The sequence below is a fragment of the Dipodomys merriami genome, unplaced genomic scaffold (genome assembly GCF_024711535.1).
Source record: "Dipodomys merriami isolate MVZ:Mamm:240054 unplaced genomic scaffold, mDipMer1.0.p SCAF_166, whole genome shotgun sequence".
In the NCBI taxonomy this organism is placed as follows: domain Eukaryota; kingdom Metazoa; phylum Chordata; class Mammalia; order Rodentia; family Heteromyidae; genus Dipodomys; species Dipodomys merriami.
Genome location: NW_027203004.1, coordinates 2261828 through 2272123, shown reverse-complemented (window position 1 = coordinate 2272123; position 10296 = coordinate 2261828). Strand labels below are relative to the sequence as shown.

At 56.8% G+C, this 10296-nt stretch overlaps 2 protein-coding genes across 2 annotated transcripts; both read left to right on the top strand.

The window, feature by feature from the left end:
• The first annotated feature begins 1927 nt into the window (after nt 1-1927).
• Nucleotides 1928-5652, top strand: LOC138828853 (arylsulfatase L-like). Its single transcript, XM_070024941.1, has 5 exons — nt 1928-2338; nt 2731-2853; nt 3230-3656; nt 4515-4651; nt 5456-5652. Exons 2-5 carry the CDS (start codon nt 2733-2735, stop codon nt 5650-5652), a joined length of 882 nt encoding a protein of 293 aa, XP_069881042.1. The 5' UTR covers nt 1928-2338; nt 2731-2732.
• A 1668-nt stretch (nt 5653-7320) lies between these two features.
• LOC138828850 (steryl-sulfatase-like) lies at nt 7321-8704 on the top strand. The gene has a single exon (XM_070024939.1). The coding sequence runs from the start codon at nt 7485-7487 to the stop codon at nt 7992-7994; it is 510 nt and encodes a 169-aa protein (XP_069881040.1). The 5' UTR covers nt 7321-7484; the 3' UTR covers nt 7995-8704.
• The last annotated feature ends 1592 nt before the right edge of the window (nt 8705-10296 follow it).

Sequence of the window (10296 nt, the reverse complement as noted above, 5' to 3'; positions counted from 1 at the left end):
TGGATATCAGGTCCCCGGATGTTAAATCTTAATGTCCTGGATGTGGGAAATCAGGTTCCTGGATGTTGGACTTCAGTTCCCCGGATGTTGGATATTAGTACCCCGGATGTTGGAGACTAGGTCCCCGGATGTTGGATGTTAGTGCCCCGGATGTTGGATATCAGGTTAAAGGATGTTAAATCTTAGTACCCCCGGATGTGAGAGATCATGTCCCCAGATATTGGACTTCAGTGCCCCGGATGTAGGAGTTCAGGTCCCCAGATGTTGGAAGTTAGTGCCCCGAATGTGGGAGCTCAGGTCCCCGGATGTTAGATATTAGTACCCCGGATTTGTAGCTCAGACCCCGGATGTTGGATCTTATTCCTCCAGATGTAGGATACCAGTTGCCTGGATGTTAGATCTTAGTGTCCCGGATGTTGGATATCAGGTCCCCGGATGTTAGATATTAGTACCCCGGATGTTGGATATCAGATCCCCGGATTTGGGATGTTAGTGGCCCGGATGTTGGAGGACAGGTCCAAGGATGTTAGATCTTAATGCCCCGGATGTGGGAAATCAGGTTCCCGGATGTTAGATGTTAGTGCTCCGGATGTTGGAGATCAGGTCCCTGGATGTTAGATGTTAGTACCCCGGATGTTAGATGTCAGGTCCTCGGATGTTGGAGATCAGGTCCCCAGATGTTACATGTTAGTACCCTGGATGTTAGAGCTCAGTTCCCCGGATGTTCCACCAGGAGAACTGTATAGACATCTAGTGGACCTCAGGTCCCCGGATGTTGGATGTTAGGTGCCCGGATGTTGGAGTTCAATTCCCAGGATGTAGATCTCAGTTCCCTGCATGTTGAAGATCAGGTCCCCGGATGTTGGATATCAGATCCCCGGATGTGGGATGTTAGTGCCCCGGATGTTGGAGATCAGGTCCTCGGATGTTAAATCTTAGTATACCCCAGATGTGGGAAATCAGGTTCCCAGATGTTAGATGTTAGTACCCCAGATGTTGGAGATCAGGCCCCCGGATGTTGGAGATCAGATCCCTGGATGTTGGATCTTAGTGTCCCAGATGTTGGAGAGCAGGTCCCCGGATTTTTGAGCTCAGGTCCAGGGGTTGGATCTTAGTTGCCTGGATGTAGGCCCTCAGGTCCCCGGATATTGGGCCTTAGATCCCCGGATGTTGGAGCTAAGTTCCACCAGGAGAACTGTATAAACATCTAGTGGACCTCAGATCCCTGGATGTTGGATGTTAGGTCCCTGGATGTTGGAATTCAATTCCCCGGATGTTGGATCTTAGTACCTCGGATGTTGGATGTCAGGTCCCCGGATGTTGGAGATCAGATACCCGGATGTTTGGCCCTCAGGTCCCCGGATGTTGGGCCTTAGATCCCCGGATGTAGGAGCCCAGTCCACAGATATAGATCTTAGTACCCTGGATGTGGGATCTCAGGGCCCCAGATGTTGGATCTTAGATCTCCAGATGTTGGCCCTCAGGTTCCCAGATGTTGGATGCCAGGTCCCCAGATGTTGGACCTCAGGTCCCCAGATGTTGGATCTTAGTACCCCGGATGTGCGATCTCAGGTCCCCGAATGTTGGATCTTAGATCCCCGGATGTGGGATCTCAGGGCCCCGGATGTTGGAGTTCAGCTCCTGGGATGTTGGGCATTAGATCCCCGGATGTTAGACCCCAGGTCCCCGTATGTTCTTGGCTGTGACTCAGTTTCCCTCTCCCCCCCACAGCACCCCGCACCTGGACGGCCTGGCCCGGGATGGCGTGCGGCTGACCCAGCACCTGGCGGCAGCGTCCGTCTGCAGCCCAAGCCGCGCAGCCTTCCTGACGGGACGCTACCCTGTGCACCTGGGTCGGTATGGGGGGGACATCCGGGGAACAGAGGGGGCGGTGGGGGGGAGGTGGGGGCAGGACATCCGGGGATCTGAGAGCCAACATCCGGGGTACTAAGATCCAACATCCCTGGACCTGATATCCAACATCTGGGGATCTGAGACCCAACATCCAGGGATCTAAAGCCCAACATCCGGTGAACTGAGCACCACCATCCGGGGCACTGAGCTCTAACATCCAGGGACCTTATCTCTAACATCCATTGTACTAAGACCCAACATCCGGGGATCTGAGGCCTAACATTCTGGGAACTGAACTCCAACATCTGAGGACCTGACATCCACCATCCGGGGTACTAAGATCCATCATCCAGGAACCTGAGCCCCAACATCCGGGGAACTGAGCTCCAACATCTGGGGATCTGAGGGCCAACATACCCGAATCTGAGCTCCAATATCGGGGTAGTAAGATCCAACATCCAGGGAACTGAGCTACAACATCCGGGTAACTGAAGTCCAACATCTGGGGTCCTGATATCTACCATACAGGGCACTGAACTCCATCATCCGGGGACCTGAGGTCCAACATCCAGGGAACTGAGGCCCAACATCTAGGGCACTGTGGTCCACCAGAGGGAGGGGAGGACTACTCTGAGGATCTCTAGTTCAAATCCCTGAGACTCTGGGACTTCCCCCCTGAACCGCCAGGAAACCGGAAGTGATGCCATATTGGTTTCCCCCGGGGGCTCACAGGGCTGGGGTCCTTTCCACCCCGGGTGGGCAGGTCCCAGACTATCCCAGACACAGCAGGCCTTCCCCCTGAAGGTGCTAGATGCCCCCTCCTGACCCAGGATGCCATCATCACTGACCTAGGGTCCTTCTCCTCTCTCTTGGAAGGCATGGTGACCACCAACGGGGCACGCGTGCTGCAGTGGGCGGCCGTGTCGGGCGGGCTGCCCACCTCCGAGATCACCTTCGCCAAGATCCTGCAGGAGCAGGGATATGCCACCGGCCTCATAGGTAAGAGAGAAGTCATCCATCCACCCACACATCCCCCATCAATCCACCCATCCATCCATCCATCCACCCATCCATCCATCCATACATACATACATATACCCACCCACCCATCCATCCACCCATCCATCCATCCATCCATCCACCCACCCATCCAACCATCCATCCATCCATCCATCCACCCATCCACCCATCCATCCATCCACTGTGCATCCATCCATCCACCCATTCCCCTATTCATCCATCCATCCATCCACCCACCCATCCATCCATCCATCCATCTATCCATCCACCCATCCATCCATCCATCCACCCATCCACCCATCCAATCACCCATCCACCCATCCATTCACTCATCCATCCATCTCTTCCCCTCCAGGCAAATGGCACCTGGACCTCAACTGTGAGTCCCCCACTGACCACTGCCACCACCCCCTGAACCACGGGTTCGACTCCTTCTTCGGGGTCCCCTTCACCCTGATGGGGGACTGCCTGCAAGCGGAGCCCTCGGAGAAGGGAGCGCGTCTGCAAGGGCCCCTGGACCTGGGGGCGCAGCTGCTGCTGCTTTCCCTGCTCTGCCTGGCCGCTGGGAAGCTCACGGGCCTGCTGGGCCTGCGCTGGATGCCCTGGGTGCTGGGCCCCGGATGTGGGGCCTTGCTCCTGGCCTGCACCTCCCACCTCCTAGGTGTCTTCATCGTCCACACCGACTGCTTCCTGATGAGGGATCACCAGGTCATCCAGCAGCCTCTGAGTTTCGAGGCCAGTGCGGGGCTCTTCTTGCGGGAGGCTGAGGCCTTCATCCACAGGTTAGCCTGGGGTCGGGGAGGGGGACAGATGCCATCTACTAGATCTCCATAGTAAACTGGTAGATCCCCGGATGTACATCCAGTAGATCTCTATAGTCAACTGTCAACTTCAAATCCCTGAATGTTCCACTAGGAGATCTCTATAGGCATCTGGTAGACCTCAGATCCCCGGATGTACATCCAGTAGATCTCTAAAGTCAACTGGTCAATCTCAAATCCCTGGATGTTCCATCAATAGATCTCTATAGACATCTGGTAGACCTCAAATCCTTGAATGTTACAGCTAGTATATCTCTATAGACATCTGGTAGACCTCAGGTCCCTGGATGTTCCATCTAGTAGATCTGTAGAGACATCTGGTAGACCTCAGATCAGACCACGATCGATTATTGGTAGTATTGATCAGATCATGATCGATTATTGGTAATAACTGATCAGATGATGTTCGATTATTGGTAATAACTGATCAGCTCATGTTCAATTATTGGTATTATTGATCAGATGATGTTCGATTATTGGCATTATCGATCACATCACGATCAAATATTGGTATTATTGATCAGATCCTGTTCGATTATTAGTAATATCTGATTAGCTCATGTTCTATTATTGGTCATATTGATCAGATGATGTTTGATTATTGGTAATAACTGATCTTATCTGTACGATTATCGGTAATAATTGATCAGATCACGATCAATTATTGGTATTTTCGATCAGATCTCTATTGATTATTGGTATTATCGATCAGATCAGGATCGATTATCAATCATCTGATCGATTATTGGCAATACCTGATCAGGTCGGTTATCGGTGAGTTTATTGATGATGGAGGCGGGGTCTGACGTGGTTCCGCAGGATCCAGGCCCGCCCCTTCCTTCTCCTCGTCTCCTTCCTCCACGTCCACGTCCTGCTGGTCACCTCACCTGCCTTCCGGGGCCGCAGCGCGCACGGCGCCTACGGCGACAATGTGGAGGAGCTCGACTGGATGGTGGGTGAGTGCAGGGAGGGGAAGAACTGAGGCACTGTGCGTGGGATGGGGGAAACTGAGGCACGGGGGTGGGGTGAGTGGGATGGGGAAACTGAGGCACAGGGACGGGATGAGCGGGATGGGGAAACAGGCACGGGGGTGGGGTGAGTGTGTTGGGGGAAACTGAGGTGCGGAGATGGGGTGAGTGGGATGGGGGAAACTGAGGCATGGGAACGGGGTCAATGGGTTGGGGTAAACTGAGGCACGGTGCACTTGGGTAAACTGAGTCACTGGGCATGTTGGGGGTAAACTGAGGCACGGTGCACTTGGGTAAACTGAGGCACGGTGCATGTTGGGTAAACTAAAGCACGGTGCATGTTCAGGGTGAACTCATGCACGGTGCATTTGGGTAAACTGAGGTACGGTGGATGTGTGTAAACTGAGGCCCGCGTATAGGGGTAAACTGAGGCACGGTGCATGTTGGGTAAACTGAGTCACTGGGTATTGGAATAAACTGAGGCACGGTGTATTTGGGTAAACTGAGTCACTGGGCATGTTGGGTAAACTGAGGCACGGGGATGAGGTGAGTGGGTTGAGTAAACTGAGGCACCGGGATGGGGGTAAACTGAGGCACTGGGACGGGGTCAGCGGGTTGGGGTAAACTGAGGCACGGTGCACTTGGGTAAACTGAGGCAAAGTGCATTTGGGTAAACTGAGGCACAGTGCACATTGGGGGTAAAGTGAGGCATGGTGCATGTTGGGGGTAAACCGAGGCACGGTGGACGCTGGGGGTAAACTGAGGCATGGACCCATTTTCCTCCCCCTGCAGGGCGACTGCTGGTGGCGCTGGACGGCGCGGGGCTGGGGCGCCGCACCCTCGTCTACTTCACGTCGGACCACGGTGCCTCGCTTGAGGCCCGGGCTGGGGGCACCCGCCTCGGGGGTTCCAACAGCGTGCACCGAGGCAAGGGGGAAACTGAGGCAGGGTGGGCGGGGCCTCCCACGCGGCCCGCCCCCGCCCCTTGACCTTTGCCCTTTGCCCCCCCCTTGCAGGTGGCAAAGGCATGGGCGGCTGGGAGGGCGGCATCCGGGTCCCTGGGCTGGTGCGCTGGCCTGGGATGCTGCCCGCAGGGCGCCTGGTGCCTGAGCCCACCAGCCTCATGGACCTGTTCCCCACTGTGGTGCGCCTGGCCGGGGGCTGGGTTCCAGCGGACAGGTAGGAGTTCGTCGGCCTGGGTCCCCATGGGGTGGGGGGGAAGGGGGGTCATCCTGGGCCTCGGGGATCCCAAGGGGGGGAGGCTGAGGCCTGCACATCCGGGTCTCTGGGGGCTCAGAAGCCTGCACATCCAGGTCTCTGAGGGCTCAGACCTGCGTATCTGGGTCTCTGGCGGCTCAGGAGCCTGCACATCCAGGTCTCTGAGACCATAGACCCGGGGCTCAGGCCTTGACATCTGGGTCTCTGGGGGCTCAGAAGCCTTTACATCCGGGTAACTAAGGGCTCAGGCCTGCAAATCCGGGCCTCTGAGAACTCAGAAGCCTGTACATCTGGGTCTCTAGGACTCAGGCCTGGACATCCGGGTCTCTGAGGGCTCAGGGCTGCACATCTGGGTCTCTGAGGGCTCAGAAGCCTGCACATCCTGGGATCTCAGGCCTGCACATCCAGGTCTCTGGGTGCTCAGAAGCATGGATATCCGGGTCTCTGAGTGTTCAAGAGCCTGGACATCTGGGTCTTGAAGGTCTCAGAAGCCTGCACGTCCAGGTCTCTGAGGGCTCAGAAGCCTGCACATCCGGGTCTCTAAATGCTCAAGCCTTCACATCCAGGTCTCTGGGATCTCTGGCCTGCACATCCGGGTCTCTGAGCGCTCAGAAGCTTGGATATCCGGGTATCTGAGGCCTCAGGCCTGCACATCCAGGTCTGTAAGACCAGAGGCCTAGGTCTTGGACCTGCACATCCGGGTCTCTGGGGGCTCTGGCCTGCACATCTGGGTCTCTGAGGGCTCAGAAACCTGGACATCCGGGTCTCTGGGATCTCTGGCCTGCACATCCGGGTCTCTGAGCGCTCAGAAGCCTGCACATCCTGGTCTCTGAGTGTTCAGGAGCTTGGACATCTGGGTCATGAAGGTCTCAGAAGCCTGCACATCCAGGTCTCTGAGGGCTCAGAAGCCTGCACATCCGGGTCTCTAAATGCTCAAGCCTTGACATCCAGGTCTCTGGGATCTCTGGCCTGCACATCCGGGTCTCTGGGGGCTCTGGCCTGGACATCCGGGTCTCTGAGTGCTCAGAAGCCTGCACATCCGGGTCCTGCAGGGAGGTGGATGGCCGGAACCTGATGTCCGCGCTACTGGGGATGGCGCAGGCCGCAGGCCACGACTTCCTGCTGCACTACTGCGAGGCCCGGCTTCACGCTGTGCGCTGGTTCGACCGCCCAAGTGAGTGCCTCCACCTCCGCCGGGCCCCGGGGTGGGAAAGGGAGCTGCATGCATGCACGCAGAGACCCGGATGCAAGGCCTGGGGGTGGATGTGGGAATCCCCGGATGTGGGAATCCCGGGATGTGAGGACTTGGATGGAAGGCATGAGATGGGAATCCCCGGATGTAAAGTCCCGGATGTGAAGTCCCCGATGGGAATTCCCAGATGTGATGCTCCAGATGTGAGGTACTGGATGGGAATCCCCGGATGTGAGGTCCCGGATGTGAGGTCCTGAATGTGAATCCCTGGATGTGAAGTCCTAGATGGGACTACCCAGATGTGAATACCCAGATGTGAGGTCCTTGATGGGAATCCCCGGATGTAAGGTCTTGCGTGTGAATGCCCTGATGTGAATCCCCGGATGTGATGTCCTGGATGTGAATTCCCGGATGGGAATCCCCGGATGTGAGGCCCTGGATGTTACTCCCCCCACCCCCACCGCAGGCCGCACGGTGTGGAAGCTGCACTTCGCCACTCCGCGCTTCGACCCGCCGGGCTCGGGCACCTGCCTCGGTTTCCCTGCCTGCGCCTGCTCCGGGGAGCGCATGACCCGCCACCGGCGGCCACTGCTCTTTGACCTGACGGTGGACCCGGGGGAGACCCGCCCGCTGCGGGGCCCGATGGCGACGCGCAGGCGCGTGGAGGCCACGGTGGCCTGGATGCTGCGCACGCGCCGCCCCCGTGTGGCCCCGCCCCCGCGCGGCCCCGCCCCTCGCCCCTGCACACAACACCTGGAACCCGCGCCTGCAGCCCTGCTGCGCGCCCGGACCACTCTGCGCCTGCGACCGCCTGATCCCCGACCTCTGACCCCGACCCGACCCCCAACCCCCAACTGCCCGGGGCTACGGCAGATCCTGGCCTGCGCCTTTCACATCCGGGGACTCACATCCGGGTATTAAACATTCGGGTATACTCAAATACAGAGGTTCCCACATCCGGGGATTCCCACATACAGACTCTCACATCCGGGGATTCCTACATCCAGGGATTCTCACATCCGGGGATTCTCACTTCTGGTGACACATCCGGGGATTCCCAGGGATGAATTCACACATCCGGGGAATCCCACATCCGGGGACTTTTATACCCGGGGATTCTCACAACCAGAGACTCTCACATCTGGGGATTCCTACAAACAGATTCTCACATCCAGAGATTCTCATATCCAGAGATTCCCACATCCGGGGATTCTCATATCCAGGCATTCCCACATCCAGGGATTCTCAGACCAGGGAATTCCCACATCTGGGGAAATCTCACATCCAGAGACTCTCACATCCGGGGATTCTCACATCTGGGGATTCTCGCATCCAGGGATTCTCACATCTGGGGAAGTCTTACATCCGGGGATTCCCACATCCGGGGATTTTCACATTCAGAGAGTCTCACATCTGGGGATTCTCAGACCCAGGGATTCCCACATCCGGGGACTCTCACATCCTGAGCCTCTCATCCTGGACCTCCACCTTGGGCCTCCCATCCGTGGCCTTTCCCCAGCCTCCCATCTGGGGCCCTGTCACATCCGGGCCTATGTCCTCTAACTTCTCACACAATAAAACCTCGTGAGCACCGCACCCCACGGCAGGGTTAGGGGTCACGGGGGTCAGAGGCCGGGCACTGATCCTGCTTTCCATTTCAGGTCATTTCTGGTTGATGCTAGGATACAGGGCTGGTCCTGCCTTCCATTTGAGGCCATTTCTGGTCATTGCTAGGGTATAGGACTGGTCCCACCTTCCATTTCTGGCCACTTCTGGTTATTGCTAGGGTATAGGACTAGTCCCACCTTCCATTTCAGGCCACTTCAGGCCGTTCAGAGGGTATAGGACTGGTCCCGCCTTCCATTTCAGGCCACTTCCGGTCATTGCTAGGGTATAAGACTAGTCCCACCTTCCATTTCAGGTCATTTCTGGTCATTGCTAAGGTATAGGACTAGTCCCACTTTCCATTTCAGGCCACTTCTAGTCATTGCTAGGGTATAGGACTGGTCCCGCCTTCCATTTCAGACCATTTCCGGTCATTGCTAGAATACAGGGCTGGTCCCACCTTCCATTTCAGGCCATTTCCAGTGGTTGCTAGGGTATTGGACTAGTCCCGCCTTCCATTTCAGACCATTTCCGGTGGATTGCTATGATACAGGCTTGGTCTCGCCCTCCTCCAGGACGTCCCACCACCTAGATTCACACCTGATTGGCCTATTCCATGAAAGCCCCGTCCTCACTTTCCTAATTCACTTGTCATTGGTCCAGCTGTAAGAAACGTCCCTTAGCCCCCCCCCCCACAAATCCAACTCGCTGCTGATTGGACCTCACACTACAGTCCCGCCCCTAACTACCTGAACTCGGATTCAGATTGGCCCAGTGGGATTGGAGATGTGGGGTACCCAGATGTTGAACCACTCTAAGGGAGGTGGGGGTGGTTGGGTGGATGGATGGGTGGATGACCAGGCCTGCGACCTCTTCCCCTTCTGTGCCTGTCCCAGGGGACCCCAATGACCTCTCCAGAGATTGACCCAGATGGGCCTATAGCTCCTTATCCTGGTAGGATAAGTTGAGGTCGGAGGTCTGTGTCTCCCTAGGCCTAGGATGCATTGAACCTGCACGACATCCGGGTCTTCTCTGGAGGGAGGGACCCATTGGCTTCCCCGGGGACTCCTCTAGCCACGCCCCCGCTCTTATTGGCTGACACGCCTGTCTCTCCATCCTTTGGCCCGGCCCAGGGAAGCTGGGGGTCCAGTCCCGCCTCTTCCTTGGGTGATATTGAAAGGCAGGGCGTGATGTCAATCATCCCTGGGCCCCGCCCCCTGCTAAGCCAATAGCTGGAGAGTCGATATGTGTGAAGCCACGCCTCTTCGTGGCTAGCTCTATGGACGCTGTGGGTGCCCATCACCCAGAGGTCCCGCCCACTAGTGAATGTATGGGCACAGGGACTGTCCTTCACTTCCAGGTCCCGCCTCCTGGCTGTTGGAAGGCCACAGGGGCTGTCTGTCTCTTCCAGGTCCCGCCCCCTGTCTGTTGGAAGGCCATAGAGGCTGTCTGTCACCTCCAGGCCCCGCCCAATGGCTGTTGAAAGGCCACAGGGGCTGTCTGTCTCCTCCAGGTCCCGCCCCCTGGCTGTTGTGTGGACATTTGTCCTGTCTGTCACCTTCAGACCACGCCCTCTTGTATAATCATGTGTCCTGTCTGTCACCTTCAGGCCATGCCC